Below are 25421 nucleotides of genomic sequence, written 5' to 3'. Positions count from 1 at the left end.
CTGAATCATTGAAATAAAATAGATCTGTTGATACAAGTATAATTGAAATTCAGATCAGAATGATCAAATGATCAAATTACTTGCATTAGATGCATACTGAATTTCCTGAAGATGAAGACACTGCTCCGTTGTCAGAGTCTTTACAGCAGACAGTAACCTTCAGTCATTTGCTACCTTTGCAGTATACACTGACTCAGGCTTTGAAGGATAGGCAGTCTTAAGGATACTAATAACAAAGGTGTGTGCAGATTAAATACGCGTTGAAAGAAACAAAGCTGATTGAGTTTTTGTTCAGAATAAGTAGATTCTGACAAATGGGGAGTCTAAACCATTTTGAGCATCACAATGAAAAAAAAAAAGTGAAAGCATATAATATGGATTTCAATGCCCAGAAGGTACAGAGTGATGAAAAGGCTAATTGTATGTACTGCGTGTAGCCTAGGGCTCTCGAGATATTCATACTGATTATGGAAGACTCGTTCTTTGGACAGGAAACTTACCATTTTTAAAATTACCTAGTCCACCTAACCGGAATATTTGAAACATTTTTTGGTAATTAAGTACCCAAATGTCTAATAACTTGTATATACTAGGCACACCATTTATACCACTAATATTCATTGCACAACGGCTATGAACTAAGGAATTAACAAAAATTAACAAAAATATTGTCTGAATGAAGAAATATGTTTCTTGATAATTGAAGCAGAATAACATGTATTGATCTAATTAACCAGATAATTAAAATAAAAATTTTATGTCCAGATCATTAAAATGTAGGTATATCTTTAAGTCAGAAATGTATTCATTTGTTTAGTAATTTATTCAACAAATATTTATTGAGTGTCTAAAATGTGCCAAGCATTGTTCTAGGCATAGAGAATACAACAGAGAGCAAAACAAGCTAAGTCACTTTCTACATGGAACACACATCTTAGTGGAGAAAGCAGAGCATAAAAAAAAAAAAAAACTAAGTGTGTAATATATCGGGATTCAGAGGTAGAAGTGGTACTGAGTTAGAGTTATAGGGAAGGATTGTCTGAACAGGTAATATTTGAGCCATGCAAATATCTGAGGTTAAGAGCGTTCCAGGTAGAGCAAAGAGCTAGTGTAAAGTCTGGGTGACAGAAGCGTACATGGTGTGTCCAAGGAGCAGTAAAAGGGGTACCGTGTGGCTGGAGCAGGGAAGGATGATTGCTCAGAAGGACCAGATCAGGTAGGGCCACATAAACGATGGTAAGAACTATAGATTTTGTTCTGAGGTTAATGGGAAGACTTTGATGACTTTTGGGCAAAGGAATGATTTGATATCATTTACATTTTTGAAGTTCCACCCTGACTCTGTTGTGAAGTGACTCTAGGAGGGCAAAGTAGAAACAAGACAGCAATTCGGAGGCGCTTTCATTTTCCAGTTATTTCTACATATAGGCTTATCTTTATCTATTTTTAGATTCTGAACATCTTGGTGTCCTAATTCTAGATTAGACTCTGAATTTTTCTATGACTACGGAAGGGAATTTTTAATTTGTATGCATTTTTACTAATTTTTTTTATACTTTGGTGTTCCAATTTATAATCTGATCATTATTCTCAGTACAATATTTTGAATCTCTTATGATTCAAGTTATTCTATGATCTATATGAGTATGAATCCAAAGCTAAAGTCATCACATTTTTTCTAGATTTTTTAAATGTATTTAAATACATTACATGACTTTTGATTAGCACTTTAGATTTAGAAAATAGTTTTTCATATTGGAAAAATCCCAAATTAAAGAGCAGATGAGTTCATTTATTTAGGGCTAGCACTTTATCAAGGAAATCGTAAGTTCATGTTTAACTTCTTCCATGTTGAAGGGGCCCTGGCTGATAAAACATCTAGATGAGTAATGAAAGCGCCACCTATGGTTTATTGGCATAGGTCCCTTTGCTGCTTTGATATGTGTCTGATAATGATTTAAGTTCCAAGCCTGCCAGCCTGGCAACTCTCAAATCTCAGTAGAATACATCTGAGTGAAAAAGGCTATAAGAACACACCTTACCCAGAGGCACAAACTAAAACCATCACCCAATTGTTTTGAACTGTAATCAACTACAGGCTGACTTATTAAATACAAATTATTTAAGCTTTATGATATGCCCATATACAGCATGGCACAGGAGCTTATAATAGATACAGGGTAGTATGTGATAATAAATGTTGTCTTGAATTCAAAGAGATTATAATTTAGTTTGCTTAAGATAAAAGACTGACAGTTTATAAAATAGATAAATAACATGGGTAGGAATGAATTAAATCCCTTATAACCTATGTGATCTCAATAAAAATTAAAATAATGAAAATATTCCCAGGTTTCAGGTGACAACTGATGATTACTGTTGGTTGTGTATGGGTTTCATTAAAATGAATTTTCCCTTTAGAAGTAATTCAAAATGCATTTTGTGTAAATAAATATATTTATATACACACACATATATATATGTATTGTGTTCCTGTAATTGTCACTTAAAATTACTAAAAGTCACATTTGATTATGCAGCTTAAAAAGCATTCTGAGAGGAAGCCAAGAGCAGAGTATCTTGCACAGCCGTGTTAAGAATAGAAATGCAGACATTTTGATTAGAATAAAAAGAATAGCACCATTAGCAAATAACCCTAGCATGCAAAAATACATGAGAGCAAAAGAATTCACTGTTACTTTATGCATGTTGCCATGTATATTTATCTAAAATCTATAACTTGAATTTTTTCTAATATATTTGGAAATACAAGTAGATTCATCCCTCTTTCATTTCATTTATGTTGTCACTCCATATACGTACAATGCATTTATGATGTCTTTACAGATAGTATATAAAAAGAATGTGTATCTTCATCATTGTCAGGAATTTTGAACCTTTCTGTGCTCTAATCTGTAATCTTTCCTGCTAGGTTGTAAGCTCCATGAATGGTAGGGATTTTTCTTTCTTTTTTTTTCCCCTCTAAGTGCTTAGACTGTGTACTTGTTTCAAAAATTTGGAGAAAGAGGAAACAATTGAGAGAGAAAGAAAGGAAAGGAAGAAGAGAAAGAGTTAACACGGACAAAAAAAAAAAAGCAGGAGCGAAGCTAACTTATTCTAAGCATTACTCAGTACAGTGATATTTTAAAATGTTATAAGAATGTAATGTTTTTAGAAAATTAGGTAAATAACCTAGTGGTTTCTATATTTATGAAAAGTTACATAAAATGAAAAAATCTTAAAATGTAAAGGACAATCTAAGTATCTCATCTTTATAATACATTGAGGATGTTACCTATCAACAGTTTCTTTTTCACAAAAATGAAATGAAAGAGATTACTCGTACCTCCAAACGTAGAAGAAACAAACTCAATGTACAGATTTTAGATAAATATGCATGGCAGATAGTTCTTTCGTTCAAATTCGGTGAAAGTTTATTTGCAGTTCATCAACTAAATGTAATAGAGAGGTAATATAATTTGATAGCTAGCCTGGCATGGGCTACACCAATTTAACACAAGAGAAGCAACAAAATCTACTATGCACCAAGTAAGTTGTTTCCAGTTGTTCGCTTCTTTAACTCTCAGAACAACTTTCAGAGATATGTGTTGTTATAAGATAGTTATTTTCTCCATTTTACAGATGACACAATTAACTTTCAGAATTAGGATCCTAACTCAAGTCTGGCATTCATTCAACAAACATTTATTAGGTACCAATAATGGGTTAAGTACTAATCATAAGCCCCATGAGTCCATGAATTTCTTACTAAACCCTGAAGACTTGTGACACCGAACAGGTTAAACAGTAACTGACTAAGGCTACAGATGAAGGAGTAAGCAAAAAAGAAGCATTCCCACCCAGATGACAAGGAGCATGGTTAGAGTGCTGTATAGTTAGGAATCACTAAGTAGTTCACTGATTGGAAGGACATCAAGGAAATGTTGAAAGATCAAACAGGAGCCCTCATTCATCCATTTATTCATTCAACCATCATATGTAGGAAGTCTACTATGTGTAAAGCACTATCCTGGAGTTTGGAGTGGACAGAGGAAAATACTAAACACATTTCACAGAAGCTTTAGCAGAGAAGAGACAGTGGACAGTAAGGATGGCATGGAGGCAAGAATGTGCTGGATGAACAACAACAAAAAAATGAAAATATGAGGAGTATAAGGAAACAAAGTGCCAGACTTTACAGCTGACCACACCAGACATCATTTTATTTGGCCAGCTTGTCATCCAGTATTCTGTGACCAGAGGGCCAGCAGCTAGAGAGTGAGAGTGCCCAAACCAGACTTCAGAGTCCTGACTCCTGAGACAGGATTCTGTCAATGTCCTGGCCTGGTTTTTACAATGCCTCTATGGATCTGGGCTGCAAATACATGCATATGCTGTCATTTCTAACACGGAGGAAGAGTTTTAAGGAAGGAGAAAAATGTTTTGATTTATCATGCACTGTCTCCATGAACATGTGAGGTCAAGAGAGGGAGGATAATGAGACATGACGTTAGGGGGAAAATCTTCAGTGGTGAAAAGAATTTAGAAGTCCTCTCGCTACAAGTCACCACTGACACCATCTGTTGAAAATTTTACTCCTCTCTAAAGTTCTAGCTCAAGCACCACACCCTCTAAAAACCCTTCTAGACCCTCCAGATAAATATAATTATTTCTTCTAAGCACCCTTAAAACACTTTGTTCATGCCAACAAACCTTGCTCTGATGACATCATTTTATGGATATTTGCTTTTCCCGTTTTGATGTGATCTCTGTTGTCAGCTGGGATCACACGCGTCATCTCTGAGGGCTAGCCTGGTACCAAGTTTATGCCCTGGGATACTTATGGGGTTGACTGAATTAAATGAGATGTATGATGAATAAAAATGGATCTAGAGATCCACTGAGGAAAAAAAAAATGGCAGTAATAGTTATGGACCTCAAAACACTTTTAACAAGAGGACCTTACCTGGGCTTCACAGTGGGGACCATTCGCACGCCCTTTCCCTTCTTACCTTTGAAAGTTGGATATTTGTGAGAAACTCAGATACATTCTTATTTCCAGGGAAAATGTTCAAACATTTCTACTTATAGTCCTTCATCCCAAGGTTTTCAGAATAGCTCACAACTATTTCTGGCCAACAGCACTGCCATACAGCCTGTTTCAGAGCAATCAAAAATCACCAGCAACACTGCAGGAAGTCAATGATGAATGGCTGGTGTGGGCCTGTAAGCTAAAATGCCACAATGTGTTTGCAAGTATAACCTTTCAGTGGGCGAACAAATAAGATGAAGGAGAGAGAGATGATTGCCTTCATATAATGAACTCTGCTTCAAAGGCATTTTCATATAGACATATGCTCAGTCTTAAATATCTGCTTACAAAAAAACTACTCCACTGGAATTTCTCAATGACCATATTTTTTTTTTCCAAATTTTGTTTACACAGTTTAGAAATGAATTACAAAATTAAAATTCATGCCAAAAAAAAGAAATTCACCAAGATTGGAAATTTAATCCCTTTTAAATAATATGGTAAATCTACTATTTTTATTTTAATTATAAAGTATTTTGAAAATTTAACACTTATGTATCCACCACCTAATTTTAAGAGATGCAAATATTTTGCCATATTTGCTTTTGATCTTTTCTTCAGAAACGTAATATTACGGAGAAAGGTTAAGGGCATCCTCCCGCCCCAATCATGTTTTCTACATTCCATTCATAGAGTCCCTGGGTGGTGCACATGGTTAAAGCGTTTGGCTGATAACCAAAAGGTGGGGAATTTGAGTCCATCTAGAGGTTCCTCAGAAGAACTGAAGATCTGCTTTCAAAAAGCCAACCATTGAAAACTTTATGGAGCACCGTCCTACTTTGACAAATATGAGGTTACCTTGAGTCAGAATCAACTCCATATCAGCTGGTTAATTATAGGGTTAGGATATATAGCATCCCAGTTCTACTCTGTCCTATAGGGTTACTATGAGTTGGAATCCACTGGAGGGCAATGGGTTTTTTTTGTTTTGTTTTGTTTTTATGAATATTTTTATTATATTTTTAAACTTTCAAATAATGAAATTTAAGATAGCACATTTAATATATACTGAATATTATTCCAAAATTAAATTGCCCTTAATATTCTTACGTGAAAGATAAAAGATGAAGCAATCATGAAAGAGGGGTCATTTGATACAAGGTCTAATTATTAATGCAGATAGTTATTGCCAACATAATTTAATCAATGCTTTGTTTTTTTATATTCAGTTATAACTGCATACAATTTTGTGGGCATCAGTAGGGAAATAACATGTTTAAAAAAATTTTTTTTTTTTTTAAAAAACATTAATTCCACGAGGAGATGTTACAAGTATACAAATGTCACCTAATTTTCCTATCTTTATGTCTTAGTACCAATAAAATCTATTGAAACTTATTGCATAGATTTTGTTGTTCCCATGTAGCATGCATCATTCATTTTACACACACACACACACACTCACACACACACACACTCACATACACCCTTACTGCTTAGCTCTGAGCTTCCTGAAAGTCAAGGAATAAAGGAAAACATATTAGGTATTATAGCTGACATTGCCTAATCAAGGAGTTATTTGAGAGCTTCAGGTGACACCACCTGTTTTTTCAAAGAAAAGCTATCATTATGTCCTTACAGGAAAATAGATTTTAAAAAATAAGCAAATAATGAAAACCACCTCAACGATGTAATGGACAATATTTTCACACCAGCAATTTTACCAAAATGCAGATAATATCATTCATCTAGTTCTTTCTTATGTTTCATGGATGAAATTCAAAGACCTAATGTTAAACTCGAAACCGTGGTAGTGTAGTGGTTAAGAGCTATGCCTGCTAACCAAAAGGTCGGCAGTTCGAATCCACCAGGCACTCTTTGGAAACCTTATGGGGCAGTTCTACTCTGTCCTATAGGGTTGCTATAAGCCAGTCAACTCTACAGCAACGTTTTTTTTTTTTTTTTTAAATGTTGCAATTTTGTGGGAAAACTAGGTTGTAATGATGCTTATACATTTTTAGTCTTGGAAGCCTTTTGTCAAATGAAAGTATATCAGAGGGCCAATTTGTAAACTACAAATGCAGAGCTGCTCTGGCTAAAGTGGGTGTAGGAATCCCGAAGCTCTGCCAACGGAAAGTGCTGGAACACTCAATGTGACTGTGATAGAGTATGAGCTAGTGGGAATGGAGTCTATCAAGCTATTCAAATGAGAATTTTTTCATAATTTTCATCGCATTGTTTTCCCTTCCAACTGTGAATTCTGGGGTTTTTCATGCTTTATGACTTTGATGTTCATTAGGACCTATCCAGTCAGAACCACCACACTTTTCAGTAAGCACGGAGTCACCCTTGGTTATTGAATGCATTTTCTAGTTTAATGAGTGAGAGCATATGCATGATAAGGAGGGATTTTGCTTCAAGATACTTTTTAAAAATGTATATGAGTAAGAAGAATTGCTTACTTTGTATTTTAAGATGTAAATGCACCTGCTTATAAAAGAAAAATTCATCCTGAGAAAAACGTGACTGTGATACATGAAAATGGTTCAAAAGTTAAATCTCTGCTCCAACTATATCACGTGTACTAAAAAAAGGGTGTGGGAGCGCTCACTGCCTTGGAGGGAGCCTTGTTTGCTCACCAAAGCAGTGAGTATTAATAAGGATCTACTGTTGCTGTGGTTTTGGTTCAATCACTGTAAGTCAATCTGGAATCATGCAGGCTATACATTAACACAGTGAATAATTATATTAATGTAGTTAAGGGGGCTTACATGATATCACTACCGTGATAGAACAATCCCATTTGTCCCTGTCTCAATAGCAAAGAAAGAAGATGTTTCCTAAAAGGAAAGAATACTTCCTGAGTCATACGCACAGCTGTATCCCTGAGCTTGGCTGCTCTGCTAATAAGTTTCCGATTTGGAACACAAGGCAGATCAGGAAGAAAGCAGGAAAGGGTAGAGCAGGAAGAGCATTGTGGTGACATTTTTGCATTACTACTTCACGGTAATGTCCCTGAAGTATCCAGCCAGTAAGCCTTATTGATTCTTCCTTGGACTTAATGCCTCATCCCTGGGCTTTCCTTCTTAATCTCTCTAGCTTATGGCAATGGGCTGGTAACTAGTCCCTCTGCCTGTACTCTACTGCCAGTGTAATCTTCTAAAGCAGCCCTTTCATCATGTTGACCTTCTCATCACCCTGTGCTTGAAAAGCTTTCAGGATCCCCATTGCCTAGAAGATAAAGGCAAACTCCTTGGACTGGAATTGAGGCCCTTTACAACCTGTCTAGAGTGTTGCGTTCTGCCGGTTTCCATAGGAAGAATTCATTACAATCAGAATGACCTATTCGTGGTCTACAAAGACCACAGTACAGTCTGCCTCCAGCAAATGGCATTTTCTCGGGTCATTTACTCCACCACTCTGTCTAAATCCTATTCATCTTTCAAGACAGTTCAAATTCCACTTCTCCCCCTCTATCTTGTGAGTGTTGAACAAGAGAATTGTGTGGAAGTTGGAGCCAAGGACCTAGCACAGGGGAGTCCCTCCGTAGTTTTCCCTCCTTTCTCACCACCGTGTTTTGGTTTAAAAAAAAAAAAAATTTTTTTTTGGTTTACTCCAAATCAATTCTGCTGACTGCTCCATCATTGATGTTTTTGGATCAATGCATTGAATCACCTGTCCCTGCCCCCTGATACCACACAAAATATGTAGCATGTGGGGAAAAGCCTCTCAATGCATGTCACTGAATCATGTAAATTAAACAAGAATATTAAATTCCTTATAACAAAAGGACATGGCTGGAGCCAGAGTAGCTGAGATTTCTCAAAAGATGATCCATTTGCCTTAGAAAAGGCTAAGGGACTTGCTTAAATGCTGATTTCGGAGTCCCACTGCAGACCTGTTACATCACAATTTTTCATGATTGGGTAGAAGAAATGGAATTTTCACTTTAATTCCATGGGTGATTCTTACACATACTACATTTGGAAAATCTCTTAGACAACCTTAGAGAATGAGAAAGATTATCCAGTCCATTGTAACTCAGCCATAGCTGCACATCAGAATCACCTGGGGCATTTTTTAAAACTGCAGTTATGTAGGCCTCATGGAAGACCTACTAAATCAGAGTCTCCACACTGGGGTATAAGCATCTATGGTTTTGAAATATTCCACAGATGGTCTTGTTATATAACCAGCATTGGGAACCACTGACCAAAAGCTGATAATGATCAGTATTAATTGTGTAATTACCATTTCTCAGGAACTTTGTTAGTTAGTTTATGTGCATTGTCTCATTTAATTCCCCAACCCTGAGTTAGTGTCTTCATTTTCACAGGTAAGGATTCTAAGAATTCGAGGAAGTTAAGTTACTAGTCCAAAGCCATACAGCTAGTAAATGAGGAAGCCTAAATTAAACACAAGTTCTATACCAAATTTAAGTTCTGTTCACATCCCGCATATGCCTTTATTGTATTAGGCATCGTTTCAATGTAAGGCCATCAGTCCCTTTCCCAGCAAGTTTCCCTTGTTCAGTATGTGACTCTCTGTTTTTGAAAGTTGGAGTCCCTGGGTGGTGCAAATGTGTAACGCACTTGGCTGCTAACCAAAACGTTTGAAGTCCTAGTCCACCCAGAGGAGCCTTAGAAGAAGGGCCTGCTGATCTACTTCCAAAAAAATGATCCATTGAAAACCCTATGGAAAACAGTTCTACTGTGACACACATGGGGTCACCATGAGTCAGAATCAATTCGACGGGGACTGGTTTTATTTTGCCGCAGTGGTCATTGCTGTTTTTACCATTCTGGCATCACTCAGGGGAAGGGTTTACCAGTCTGGTTTTTTATGGCTATTGTCCTAGGCTTTTTCCAGTTAGTAGATCCCAGTAGTTCCAGGACTATCCCTATCTAATAGGTCAGACTTCTGTGCTTGGCCTCCTTATAAGCAGGTGAGTATTAATGGCAGCTAAGCTTTCTCTGTGTACAGGATAAGCCTGGCCACTCTTGGAAAAACTCAGTGCAGCTCGGCGTAATAGGTCTGGAGAAGGACTTTATTCCTTCCTCCCAGGTTTCAAACTATAAGGACTGCCCCACTTCCAAAAAAAAAAGAATTAGTCTAAGCTCATATATGTCACCTGAGTAAGAACATGGGAAACTTACTAGTCTCACCTCCTGTTCAATGATTTTTCACCTTTTGCATATATATAATATATACCAGCATAGAAGGTTTTATTTTTCAACACATGTTCACATTTCTCACCTCCTTTCCCTTCACAGCTCACAGTTATCCCTGCGCTGTAGTCTCTTTGCAGATAAGATACTTATATTAAAAAAAAAAATTAAGTTCCATCAAAAGGAGTGACATGAGAGTTAATGAGTCATATGGGCTTAAAGTATCATGAGAGTCTTGAATGGAAGGTAGACATTGTTTTGTTTTTGTTAATGTAATGCAGCCGATCCCTTAGGGTTCTGACAGAGAGGACAGACGGCAGCTCGGACCCCATGTACTGGCCAGGCCAGAGCGAGTCTGCATGAGAGCCCCAGAGACAGACAGGTTCAAGGGAAACCACAGTCAAATTCCAAAGCAGCCCCCAAAGCCAGCCTCACTGCAACGCAATTGGGTGCTGGAAACATGTTTGGATTGTTGTGTGCTCAAAATATGGAATGGACACCAAATCAAGGACTTTGGAGGAAGAATAAGTGACAGACATGTTTAATAGATGAAATGAAATCTAGAGATATTAGAGGGCAGCCACAAACCAGACACATGAATAAGTAATTCGCAACCTGGCAGGGTTTGCATCCTCACGCTCCGGCAGAGCAATGAGGCATCCCTCAGTACACAGAAAAGGTTTGTTCAACTCATTACAGATTATCCTTGGAAGAGTCATTTCAAATGAGTCAGGGAACTAAATTAATGTCAATCCCCCAAATATTCATGAGATAATTATAAATGTATGTGAGTTGTCTTACATGTCACCTTTTACTTCCTGTAATTTACTTTCTTCAGTTCATCAGCTGGTCTTGTAAAATTACTGGATATTTCTCTCCTGTCTTATAATTCAGAGAGCTAGGGTTTTCAGTCAATGTTAATTTCCTTGAAGGGTTTTTCATGGGTAGTATTTCCACATAGAGACCCCTGAAATTATTATTTTCAAGTAGGGCTGATTCTTTTTCTTTGTAGCTTAGAAGAAAAGAGATCTATGTAATCGCAGTGTCAAAATGTCAAAAGACTGAGATCGGTTGGAAAAAAGCAAAAGAAAACACAAAGAAACCTTGAAGGCATCCATGCATTCCCCAACCTCACAGATTCTTGGCTCATGTAAAATACTTGTGACATGCTGTAATTAACAAGTTACTCCTCTCAGAATGAATAATAATGCAATTATTTGCCAAAAGCAGTGAAGAAAAGATAGTTTCTGTTTTTAAAAATGTCCGCCTTTCATTTCTGTAGAAAGAAAAACCCTAGATTAATTTATAATAAGCTGCTAAGGCACAGAATGACCTGCAATTTCACTATTACACTATATGATGATTCTGTCACCTTTTGACTAGAGCTTTAAATTTTTCAATGATTTGAGGTAGCAATGAACTGACAAGTGGCTACCATGTTCAAATTATATCGGTGCCTAAAACTGCACCGAAATAACATAAAATATAAGTAGTAACCTGGCTGGTGAAAACATCTCTTCACTTTGGACTTTGGTGCCACTGAGGCTACTAGGGCCAGTGCTCTCTTTTCTTTGTTTTCATAGACACAAAGAAAAGGAAGAAGTCTTTGAGGAGCCTCTTTCTCCTTCCTTAGAGACTCCACGTGCCAAATAGCATGAAGTTAGGTGAGCGTTTCTGTGAACTATCACTGATTATCTCTTCTAGGTGTTAAATATCTAGAAGATAGATAATGGCTATCTTCTTTCATTCCTTCCAACTCCATCCCACTACTCACTCAGTAGTTCATTCAGCAAGTATGTATTGAAGGCCTGCTCTGATGCACTGTACTAGATACTAGGGATTCAAAGGAAATTATGACACTTTGCCCTTGAGAAGATTGCAGATCTTTTGAAATGAACATATTAAAAATGCAGTTACACCACACACTTTCACAGATGCACACACACCCGCAAGTACTCATGCAAACATACAAAAACTCATTGACACATGGACACACAAAACCCCTCTGCCCCATGAATCTGAACTTCCAAAAATTCCAGTCTTTTAAAAGTTTTGAACTCAGCAAAGATATGTTGCTAAAACCCTCTAATTTCGGTGGAGTCGGTTGCTCTGTGTGTGTGTGAGTGCACATAGGTAAATGGTGTGTGTTTTTACATGAAACCAATTTTATATAAAGTTTTATTTAAGGATAGACTATTTTGGACAATTTATTCTTTTAGATTAATTGAATACAAATGAGATCAGTTTCTCAGTCTAACACTAAATATTAGTTCAGAATACCTTAAAACCAGTATTCACTGACACATCCCGAGGATACTAAAAAGCTTGGATCATTTGTTTGGAAAGACAGAGACTAAGATTCAATGTGATTTAAGTTCATAAAGTCATGATAAATATTCTAACAATAGACATACCCATACCCTTGTTTTTCAAATTTTGTTCATCCAAAGTATTCCTTTAATTAGTTAACAGTAGGAATGTGGGTCTTTCTTGTTTATCGAAGTACTTCCAGCATGTCGAACAGTGCAGGCTGTGGCGTCAGACTGCCTAGATTTGAAATTAGGCTCCTCCTTTTACAAGCTGTGTGACTTCTGCAAACCTCAATTTTCTTATCTATACCATGGAGATAGCAATAGTAGCAACTCACAGAGATCCCACAAGGATAAAAGGAATAATCGCACATGAAGCATATAGCACACATGACAGGCACTGTCATTAAGTAAGCTAGTATTATTATTATTATCATTATTATTATCATTACCTTCAAATGCAATGGAATATTTGATCTCAGTGAGGACATTTAACATTTGCCAAGAAAATTAACTACCCTATGTGGCTGCCCTTTGTCTGTTTTTATAGTAATATAATAAGAACAATTTATCCTTTATTTAAGAATATAGAATCACTGCTACTATATTCATTAATTTATTTATCCATTCAAATGTAGTTATTAAAATTTGGTGCATGGGTTGGGTGGGAATTTCAAAGATAATTCTGCCACTACCAATAGTGGTCATTCCATGGTCCTGGAATCCTGCATGTTTTTCTAATTAATTAAGCTTAAAAGACTTAGATGCACGTAGTAAATAATGATCGTATAATCATAGCTTATTAGTCTTATATAAATATATAAATGATGGGTCCTTGGTAAGCCAGTCACAACCTTTCTCCGTGGGCTACACGATTTTTTAAGCAATTTATGCAAATCTTTGAAGCCTCTTCTACTTATTTAAAAGAAAAAAAAAAGAATTCTCCAGGAACTTTCAGTTTCCCATTATTGCTGAGATTCATAAGCAAGTTTTTTTTTTTTTTTTTAATTAGCGAGGTAGTGACAAATGACAAGATATAAGGGAGCAAAAAGATAACTTTAATCCATGCTTTCATAAAGCTGAAATCCCAGCAAAACTGTATTACCCTTCCAATTCAAGGAATCTATGTTGTCCTTTTGAGATGAGAATAAAAATATCAAATGTCCCTACTTTTTCCTTAGCTTTTCCCTGAAAAGTTTTAGCTGAGAAAGTAAGAGTCAGGAATTGCTAAAAGGAAAGCAAACCTCGGGGGGAGGGGCGGGGGGCTGAGTGCACCATGCTAGGAAAGGAGAGTGAAGATGTTGGCAGCAGTAAAACTGAGGGACTAGAAAAAATACTAATAATAACAAAAAACGGTCGATTGGAAAAAGATGATCTTGTAAGATATTCCGAACAAGTGCTAAATTTGGTGGAAAAATTTCGGCTTATTTGGAGGCAGTGACTGTTCAGTAGTAGAATTCTCACCTTCCATGTGGGAGATCTGGGCTCAGTCCCTTCCCAGTGCACCTTGAGTGCAACCACTGCCTATTTGGTATGAGGCTTGTTTGTTGTTATGGGGCTGAGCAGGTTTCAGCAGAGCTTCTAGACTAAGACAGACTAGGAAGAATGGCCTGGCCATCTACTCTCAAAAATCAGCCACTGAAAACCCTATGGACGACACCGGTCAGATCCACAACCAATCATGGGGATAGTGCAGGACTGGTCCGCATTTCGAGTCGCCAGTTCCATTGTGCCTGAGGTTACCAAGAGTTTGGGGCCAACTTGACAGCAGCTAATAATAAAAAAATAGCATAGCTTAATTAAGTGAATTTTTCTCTTAGACATTAATTCTGGCCAATTTGATTGAACCAGGTTTTCTCTTCCCATGTCTATTCTTACTTTAATTTTTTTTTTTTTATGACATCAAGTGGATTCCTGAGCTGTCAGTTATTTCTTTTTGAAATATATATGGTGTACATTCCTGAATTTCTCTGGACTTGTTTGGAACTTACCTGCAAAGCCCTTGATATGTTACTTAATTTATTATTTAGACAGATACATGAGAGAACATACCTCTCTCTGTTGTTTTGTTCTAACAGATATTTGGGAGTCTTTCAAAGAAATAGTTACTAGAATATAACAAAACCACAAATAGTCAAAATATAAACTGGCTTGAAGACAAAAGGAACCATGTTTGAGGGGAGGGAGCTCTCAGGTGTTCTATGAGTTGGAATGGACTCCACGACAACAGGTTCGGTTTGGTTTTCACACGTGTTCATTTTATTAAGATTCATAAACCTTACTCATTATAAATATCTTCTTGAATAACAATACAAATTACATTTTCTTTTAATTTTTAAATTAAAAATCTCCATCTTGCTTTTGTGCCACGGTTCCTTCAATTTACCTCCCACAGGCAAACCAATGTTATTAGTTTCTTATGTATCCTGTCAAAGAGTTATTATGTATACACACTCAAATACACACCACATTTTTTTAATACAAAAGATTGCTGCCCCCCCTTTATGTGATACAAACAATTAAGGATAATGAGCCTGAGCTGCAAAACCCCTTCTCCAGATACACAATGAAAAGGACCAAAATCTCTTTGAACGAGTAGGCAGTCCCTGATCTCAGATTTCTCATGTCAGGAATTAGTGTAGCAAGCAATGTTATGCTCCCAGGAGCTATCATCATATGACAACATCATGGCTCAGGTAGGACCACCATGCCTCAATGACTTAAGTAAGCATTTAGAGATGGTTACCACCTGTCCTAGCTAAAAAAAAAAAAAAACCCGTTGCCATCGAGTCAGTTCCAACTCATAGCAACCCTATAGGATGGAGTAGAACTGCCCCATAGGGCTTCCAGGGAGCACCTGGTGGATTCAAACTGCCAACCTTTCGGTTAACAGCCTTAGCTCTTAACCACTACCCCACCAGGGTTTCCCTGTCCTAGCTACTTGTTCCTAAATAGGTGAGTGTAAAAATAACCAAGTGTCCCTGAAGCAGTTCTCTTAAAAAAAATTTTTTAATGCATTAGCACATTTTCTACCAGCGTATTTAACAGCATTTCAGGCAATTCCGATACAGATGGTCTAAGGACTACACTCTGAGAAGCCCTGCTGTAGACAAAATCCTCTCTCACTCAATCAACAACCCATTAAGATCAAGCAGTAGTTCCTTGGCCATAAGTCTGGTGCAGGCTGACTGCTGAAGAATACAGGATCATAGACTCTACCCCAGAGTTCCTGGGGCCCAGGAACCTGTTTATGAATCTGTATACTTAAAAGTTCTCCAAAAATTCTGACTCATAGCGACCCTGTAGGACAGAGTAGAACTGCCCCATAGAGTTTCCAAGGAGCGCCTGGTGGATTCGAATTGCCGACCCTTTGGTTAGCAGCTGTAGCATGTAACCACTACGCCACCAGGGTTTCCAAAAGTTCTCCAGGAGATTCTAATACACAGCCTCTATGAGTCAGAAATCTACTCCACAGCACCAAACAACAACTGGAATGTAGGTGGAGAGTTTTTGTTTAACACATTTGTAGTTCCACCATTTGCCAGCTGTCTGACCCATGTAATGTTTTTGGACTGTAAAATGGCTGTTGTGAAGATTAAATAAAGCAATGCATGTTAAAACCCCAGCATGTGGTAAGCTGGTTGTTATTGTTATCATTACATTATATTACATGTCCTGCACTAAATGAGAGAAGCATATAATCTATTTAGAAAAAGAATACAAATATTAACAAAAGTTTAAAATACAAATGAGTACCCAATCTTTTCTGCATTTGGAGAATTTATATTCTAAGTCATGTGATCACATACAGACACACACACAAAACACAATATTCTCAGTAGCAAAAAGTAGTGAAATACAAAGCATAGTAATATAAGAACATAGGGAAAATCATACAAAATTTGCTTTAAAATGTCTAATTCTTCTAGTTCAGGTAACCTAGTTCTCATTAATTCACAGATTTTTTTAGATTATACAACATATACTAAAAGTCATGAGCAACAAATCAACTTGTATTTATTATTTAAAAATAGAAGCAGAAAAGAGAATTTTGTATCTGGGGATTAGGTCCATGGGATAATTTTCAAGGTTCCATGAAACTCCTGAAATTTTATGCAAAGGGTTATTTATAGAATAGGTATTTCTCAAGGGAGAGATCCATAGCTTTAATTCTCAAAGAGTTTTGTGGCCCCAGACCTGATAAAGACCACTGAAAACCCCTGTTCTGCATAGTTTATGTGCATCTTATTTATGCTGAAAAAATTTAACTCCTGATTGGATTCCAAATAACTTACTTGTTTGCTTTCTTTTAACTGTCCTCTGAATGATCTTCCTCAAGCTTTAACCACTCAAACATCTCTAGAAAAGAAGTAACACAATATGAATTCATTTAAGGAAATTCTGAAACTGAGTTTCTTCGCTACATCAGCCTATTCAAATTCTGCAGGTCTCAGCACGGAAGTTTTATGTACCTGTTTTAAAAGTTCCAGTGGCAGAGATTAACTGCTGATCATTTTCTGAGTTTCCACTTTTCATTTCTTACCCATTGCTCAGTCGTTTGAATTATCTCCTGTTAGTTCTGTGTTTTCTTTTCATCTCAGGTAGAAAAGCGGAGGAACTTCCCTGGAACGATACAATTCAATTTTGCCAACTTGCATTTTGCCAACCTAGCAAGTCTTTCACTTTGTGTTTTATTTATAAAGGGGTAACAACACTATTGATGTTACATATCTTTATTTCCCTTTCTTCCTTTAGGTGTGTGTGCAACATTGACTGCTCTCAAACCAACTTCAATCCCCTCTGCGCTTCTGATGGGAAATCTTATGATAATGCATGTCAAATCAAAGAAGCGTCATGTCAGAAACAGGAGAAAATTGAAGTCATGTCTTTGGGTCGATGTCAAGGTAATGTTCATACCAAAATTCATTTCAAAGAATGTTTTTAGTCTTTGTGCAGAAATGAAAAGTGAAGATAACTCCTTATTAGGCGGCTATTCCATTTCTGAAAGACAGTTCTGATTTATAAAGGGCAGTAGAGTCTACTGTAGCATTTGGGTTGATTACAGGAGGCTGACAGCATATCAGCAACAGTCCGTATCTTGTTTATATACATTGGGACTGTGTATTCACAGTGCCCTGAACACAGAGGCCAATATTCAGAAGACAGAAGACGTTCTCCTTGCAGAGGAAAAAAGAAAAATCGAAATAAGTTTTAGCAAAGAATCTTAGTATTTATTAGACAACATTGAAACTAAAAGCAAATCACTCTGTTTTCATGCTTTCTTTCAGTAGAAATAATCCAAGTGCATTTTTAAAGGCAGGATATACTAGAATATTTTGCTTCTTGTTCAGAGCCAAACCTTTTGGTTTTCGACTTATTCTTTTAAAAAGCTTATCGCAGTTATAATTGTGAGCCTTCTCCTTACCCTAAATTTTAAAAAACAGTCATCATTCTATTATTTGCCTTCAGACAGCAATGGACAATGCAAATCTGTCCTTGTATAAAGATTGGTTAGAACTATGCCTGTAAAAATCCCTTGATTACAGTGAAGGTATTGTTGGAGGTATAAGGTTAACATTAGCGATTTAGGAAACAGTTAATCAATCTTTGTTGTTATTGTCCTGTTTTAACACAGATAACACAACTACAACTACGAAGTCTGAAGATGGGCATTATGCAAGAACAGATTTTGCAGGTACGTAATATTTTCTACTACAAAACGAAAACGCATCTATAAAAGTCATGGGGAATCATTTACAACGGATCCTAAATTGAACCTTGCAAGGCTTCTGACATACGCTGGTATTCTCTTGCTTAGTTCAAGCTTTCAAGAGGCAAGAGTGAATTTTTGTTGAAGCAAATAAGACACGCTTATTTTTGCCAGAGTTAAAGCAATTGTCAGAAATGTCAGTAAGATATAATAAACTTGTTTTGACAGTGCAAATGGTACAGATGACAAAACATTTATCAAATTAATGGGCATTAGTGGAAATTAATGCAATTTTTGACAGATAACTGTAGTAAATGCAAGTGTTCTTGTTTGAATTTTCATAAAAGCCAATAATAAAAAGTTTGCTAGTATCCCGAAAGCTAGAAAGAAAGGGCAGCTATAAATAATAATAAGATTGTTTCTGTTTAGATACAAAGTTCAAAAGGTACGTATAATTTATGTTAAAAATAATACATTCCTTTCATTTATTTAGAAACTAAAATGTTTCTGAGACATGCAAATACATAAAGAATTTTATATAAAATATAAATCTTATTTAGCTACAGTAGAATTTTATTTTGAGGAAAATACCTATGTAATATAATTTTCCTAGTTTAAAAATAATATGTGGGTATATACAAATGGGATTTTATCAAAGTATTAGATTTTTTGATTGTACAGAAATGTGAGGTAAAAATAAAAATAAAATTATTGAGGTTAGAAAATAACGATGTTGCATAACATGGTTTTTTGTTGTTTTTGTTTTTTAACAGTTCTTCATTTTGCTATTGTTTTTGTAACTAAATTTATGGCTACTATTCAAACAGAATTCCTTCTTATCTTTCAAAATATGCACTACCATTCACTCTGTTTCTGAAGTTTCATTTTCCTTAACAATGTTTCTGAGGTTATATGTATATACAATATAAACCTGAGTGAAATTGATCTGATGTTTTACTTACGGGTCAATCAGATGTTTTACTTACGGTCAATCAGATGTTTTACTTATAGACTCCTCAGATCTCTCAGAATTTGGAAATGATAAAATTATTCCTTTTTATTTTTTTTTTCTGTCATCTGAATACTTTTCAACACATACATAAAACTTTTTATGTGCTAGAAGCCTGAAATTATCATGGACAATGATCCATAGGGAAGAAAAAAAATTTGTTCTACTATTTTATAGCCATTCCCAAAGTGTCAAGGGGAGTTGTTAAGAGGTATTTCTTAAAAAGAATAGTCCTGTGGTCAGATAAGTTTGGGAAGAGCCCAACTAACCAAATGGACCCTTCACCTCAGAACTCTTCAGAGCCCTTACGTGCACTGTAAATTCTCTTAGGGAAATATAATATGCCTCTTTTTTTAACTTTTTATTGTGGAGAATTTCTAATATACACAAAATATAAACAAATGTAGGCTGGACAATATAACAAACCCCCATGTATTCATTACTTAAACCCAGTAACATCAGCCCACTGCTAACCCTTCCCAGCAGCACCCTTATTCTCTTTCCCCTTTTCCTTGTTGTATTGACGCAAATCCCAGACGTTGCATCGTTTCATTCATAAATACTTCAGTATCTCTAAAAGATAAATCCTTTGTTAACAGAGTCATAGCACCATTATCACATCTAAAAATAATTGTTAATAATTTCTTATAATACACAAACTTATTTGATGAATAACACATTGTTTGTGACACGTTTGTAGTGCTCGTGTTTCCCAGAATGCGCTTCGGGATATGCTGATCCACAGGATTAATAGTAAAAGTAATAAAAGATAACAATGGAAAATCAAGGCCTGTGGCTAACAATATATTTTAAATTTTAATAAAATAAAAGGAAAATTTTAATTTTTTCTAACAAACAATAGCTATCTATTGACAATATTATAAGTCACTACTTGGCATAATTTATTTTTAATCTAGTCTAAAAAAATTGGAGGTTTCATAAAATCCTCCCTACCATACAAGGATTTGCTTACTACTAGAGCTTAAAATTCTTTTACATTTATAAGCTAATTCATTAGGAAAAGTCTTTGAAAATATAGCATCCTCTGAATGTCTTCTTCATTGAGCCATTCATCACTGGATTCATAGGAAAATTAAATTTCACCCTGAGAATTTAATCCCTGAAACAAAGAACTCTTCAAGTTAATCAGTATCAATGTATAAATATAAGCATTTTATAAATTTATACCAATACATATCACACTAGAGTCTACAGTTCTCTTGATGTCATCTCATATTACGTATTAACAGTTAGTTCATTTTCAAAAAGATCTGAGATTGAATTGTGATTTCAGAAATAATTTATATGTAAGTTTGGTTTCAAACAGATAATCTCTGATTTTCAGTGTCAGTGCTTTTAATTGACATTATTTCCTATTTTATTTCTTTACTGGGCATGAGAAGATAAGATTATGGATTTCTTAATACATGCAAATAAAAACTATTCAGGCATTCATTGTGGTCCGGGGGTTCTGGTTTGACCCTAGATTTACCTAGGAATTCTCAAAGGAAACTTTTAAGATAAAAGTAAAGTTTAAGAGTACATGTTTGTTGAAATCTGAAATTAAGACAGGAACAAAGATAATGTCAGTTGAAGCTTGCCAGTCCTAATTAAACATTGATTGTATACTTTAAAATTCTCCTTTTCTTTCTTGGGAATGAAACTATGTTTATACGGCCAACAGAAGAGTTCAGAGAACTTTTCCATGAGTTATTTTGAGATAAGCATATCAGTAGAGATTTGGATATTTTCCAATGAGTTGACCAAAAGCTGGAGACATAATGACTCCCAAAACTCAGGGTTTTTTGTTTTTGTTTTTGTTTTGTTTGTTTTGTTTTATCTCCCTGACCCGTAGAGCTATCAATCAAGCTGCTTCCATGTTACTCTTTTTAATTCAGATCTGGTGGCGTAGTGGTCAAGAGCTCAGCTGCTAACCAAAAGACTGGCAGTTCGAATCCAACAGCCGCTCCTTGGAAACTCTATGAGGGCAGTTCTACTCTGTCCTACGGTATCGCTAGGAGTCAGAATGGACATGACGGCAACGGGTTTGGGTTTTTTGCTTTATAGCTACAATGACATTTTGTATAGGTACTTATTTACAAAATGTACTTTCACCTGAAATGCCTTATTTATATCTCACCACTGCCCTGTAGCACATAGCAGGAAACCCTGGCGGTGTAGTGCTTAAGTGCTACAGCTGCTAACCAAAAGATCGGCAGTTTGAATCCACCATCTGCTTCTTGGAAACTCTATGGGGCACTTCTACTCTATCCTGTAGGGTTGCTATGAGTTGAAATCAACTCGACGGCAATGGGTTTGGTTTTGGTTTTACAGTACATAGCACATGTATTATTATTATGGTATTATTATTATTCCTAACTTACAAATAGGAAAGCAGAAATTCAGAATGAATAAATGAATTAAACAATGTTGCATAGTTCATAATTCACAGTTAGAAATTCACCCAAATATGCTGACTCCATATTCCATACTTCTTCCAATTTATCATTTAAGAAAAATGCTTATAGGCTTTCATACTGGCTCTCCAACTGTTGTACTGGAGACCTTCACTGTAGCTCTTCTTCCAGGGTATGCACACAGCAAAACACAGAGTAGCAACTAAGCAAGAAACTCCATTGACTTGGTCCTCCTCTCTGGTCCCATCATCCTTCTTCTACACTCCTTCCCTCTACCCCTTAACTCAGTATGGTAGACACTGGCCCCATGCCCTACATGCAGACACATATATCAACTACATGTACACATACACACACACACACACACACACACAGAGGCATATAAGTACTGCTGAGTTATCTTCATATGTCTTAAAACAATGACATTGTAGTTTTTGGTCTTCTTCCCAAAGAAAGAATTGGGAAATTTAATTAAAAAGCCTGTATCTTTATTGATGTTCTTATAAAAAAAAATTATACTCTTTTGACATTATTTAAATAATAATAGTGTTCCTCAGCATCCTCAGTCTTCCAATAGTATTTATATTTTCCTAAACTCTTGAATGCAAACTTTGGAAAAATAAAAGGAACCAAGTAGAGAATCATTACATCATTGTCCTCTTAATTTCTATTTCACATGCTAAAATCTTCGCAAGAAGAGAAAACAGGAGCTATGTGACTCACATTCATAGAAGTTTGCTATGGGCTCACAGCTAATTTAATGTCACAGTCATTTCCCTTGATAGATAAACATTTGCAGACTCACCCACTAGAGGGAAGTAACCTTTTTAGCATACTCTCATTTTCTCTTATTTGTCCTTAAAACTATGGTAAAAAAAAAAAAAACCTTGCCAATTCCATTTTTCCCCCTTGAGCCCACCTGATTGTTGCTGTTGTCAGTTTCTTTCAAGTCAGCTTCGACTCATGGTGGCCTTACGTACAGCAAAACAAAATGTTGCCCTAAGCTATTAATACAAGAACACACATTTCTGATTATTAAAAGAAAAGGAGAGATTCCTTTGAAGAAAATATAATCTTAAAATCAATTTGCTGTATCTCCTTTTTAATACCATTTTACAAGAAAGAGACCCCAGCAAGGACCAGGCTAAATTACATAAGATAAATGCAAAGTAAGCGAGTGATAACTCCAACAAGACAAACATGCAGTAGCCAAGAGTGTAATCGAACTTGAACAGAGCTGTGAATTTCATGATCCTCACAGGCACATAACTAGTGGGCACCAGGAGACTGAAGAATTTTCTAGCTCACCACCGCCAGTGTTACTTTCTGGTTGTATCTGACTCTGGATCTCTATTCTGCCGTCTCTCCTCTAATGAGACCCAAGGCATTATGGAGTCTTGAATCAAGAGCTTTGGGTCTTTTTGTTTCTAGGCAGAGTGACAGACTCCAGGTCAAATATGCAAAACAGACCACTTAATGCTATTCTCCCATCATCAGTTTAAGACTTGTACCTAGATTTAGGTCTATCACTTCACCGGCAGAAAGACTTAGAGAAGGCAAATTTTATAAAACCACAAAGCTAGGGCTTTCAGGGATCTCTATTGTTTCAAATATACTAATAGTTAAACTTCCTTTTGGATGTTTTAAAATAGCAAGCATTTTACAAACCTTTGAAAATTTGCAAAATTTTCTTTAAAAAATATACACCCCTCATGTTTATAACGAAAAAAAAATGAAGTTCAATTATTTTGTTTTTCGTCATCTGTTGTATGTATTTTCTGATTATGTTTCTCTTCTGTCTAAAAGCTTCGCTGTGCTTTAGAAAAAATGGCTACATATTTTTTCATTAAAAATGTACTGAATTTTGGACCCCAGAGGTCATGGTCCCCAGACTTTCCATTCACCCAAGACTGGAATCATTCCCAAAGCCAACTCTCCAGACAGGGATTGGACTGGACTATAAAATACAAAATGATACTAGTGAGGAGTGAGCTTCTTGGCTCAAGTAGACATATGAGACTCTGTGGGCAGCTCCTGTCTGGAGGGAGATGAGAAGGCAGAGGGGGTCAGAAGCTGGCCAAATGGACACGGGGAATACAGGGTGTAGAGAAAGAGTGTGCTGTCTCATTAGGGGGAGAGCAACTAGGAGCATATGGCAAAAAATATAGCAAGATGCATATAAATTTTTGTGAGACTGACTTGATTTGTAAACTTTCACTTAAAGCACAATAAAAAATGAAAAAAAAAATTTTATAATGTATTTAATTTTTTAAGTTGTTAGGTATTAGGGAGGAAAAAGCAACCATGAAGTTAAACTATTTTGTTTTTTATCACCAAGAAAATAAAATGTATTTTACTTTATGATATTTTCTGCCTGTTTCCAGGAAGGACTTGCCATTGCTTATAATTAAAAGATATTCTATGAGATTGTTTAAGGAGAAATTGAAAATAGAAAAGCAGACTGTTGAGGAAATTAAATATGTCAGCCACATAAAATATTACAGTTACTGCATTTAGCCCTAAGCTTCCTTGAAACCAATGTAAAAAAAGAAATTATGGTTGAATGAATTCATTCAACAAATATTTATGGAGGCTCTGCTATATGAAAGCCACTGTTCTGAGCTTTGCAAAGATGAACAAATCAATCAAGATCTCTGCTAAATGGAGCTTTATTTTGTTGTCTGGTAAAAATAAATAAATAATCAATTGGGAGACCAAAGACAAAGTTTCTCTAATGCTATATCCTAAAAGAAATATTTAGAATTTCTTTTTTTTAATGAGGTACCACTAGAAAACATAGAATGGATAATATCTTCAGCAATAATTTTTACAAAATATCCCAAGAACCTCTTCATCAGGCTGGAGATTTTTTTTAATCAATTTTTGATAACATTCTAGAAAATAGCATTAAAATATACATAAACCAATGACAGTGTTTCTGTGTTAGACTAAAGTAATGACTTACATTTGTGTGTGTTTTCAAATTGGGAAAAAAAAAAATAGAGTACTAAGGAAAATGGCTGCAGGGGAGAGCATGTTCACTTATCTTCTTCCTGTATCTGTAGTTTCAACAGGAATTGGGTGACAGCACTCAAAGAGCCAGAAGTAAAAATAAAGAATGTGTGAGATTTTAGTATTTATATGGGGAAAAGAAATTCCTCTGATTTTAATGGCTGTTTTTGAGAAAGGTAAGCCCTTGGGTCGTCTTCAGCCTTGGGGGTGAGCCAGAGTCTCCCTAGGTCTGAGTCTAGATAGACATGCAAGGAGTCTAGATAGACATGCAAGGAGCCCACATGTATTTATTGAACATTACACTGTGGTAGCTTACCATGCTTATGACATTTAGAAAGGGTTACAAAGGAAAATTTACCTTTGTAAACACATTTCTTATTTCAAGCAATAATGTAGATTTAAGCTAAGGTCTGAAATGTAGAAGAAAGAAACCGGAAATATATGTTGAAACCAAATACCATTCATGCCATTCATATTCCATCAACCTATTAGAGCTCGGCTGCTAACCAAGAAGTCAGCAGTTTAAATCCACCAGCTGCTCCTTGGAAACCCTATGGGGCAGTTCTACTCTCCTATAGGGTCACTGTGAGTTGGAATGGACTTGATGGCAATGGGTTACAGGTTAGTTTTCCATAGTAGGACAAACTGACATCTTGAAAGGGTAAAGGTATCTAGATAGTCTTAGTGAATTGTCACAGTACTTGTTTCCTGTAGAAGCCATTGCAATTTACAAAGCCTTGTCTTCTTCAGTCTTCACAACAGAA

General features: G+C 36.0%; 1 protein-coding gene across 1 annotated transcript in view; it reads left to right on the top strand.

Annotated features, from left to right (window-relative positions):
• Positions 1-25421, top strand: part of TMEFF2 (transmembrane protein with EGF like and two follistatin like domains 2) — a 285073-nt gene that overhangs the window by 204059 nt on the left and 55593 nt on the right. The window contains exons 6-7 of the mRNA XM_049887727.1: positions 17265-17413; positions 18145-18204. Of these exons, the coding sequence (XP_049743684.1) occupies positions 17265-17413; positions 18145-18204 (209 nt within the window). The remainder of the gene's footprint in view (positions 1-17264; positions 17414-18144; positions 18205-25421) is intronic.

This window comes from Elephas maximus, chromosome 6 (genome assembly GCF_024166365.1).
Source record: "Elephas maximus indicus isolate mEleMax1 chromosome 6, mEleMax1 primary haplotype, whole genome shotgun sequence".
NCBI classification, from domain to species: Eukaryota; Metazoa; Chordata; class Mammalia; order Proboscidea; family Elephantidae; genus Elephas; species Elephas maximus.
The sequence above is the reverse complement of the archived record's forward strand: the minus strand, read 5'-3'. Positions and strand labels throughout refer to the sequence as shown.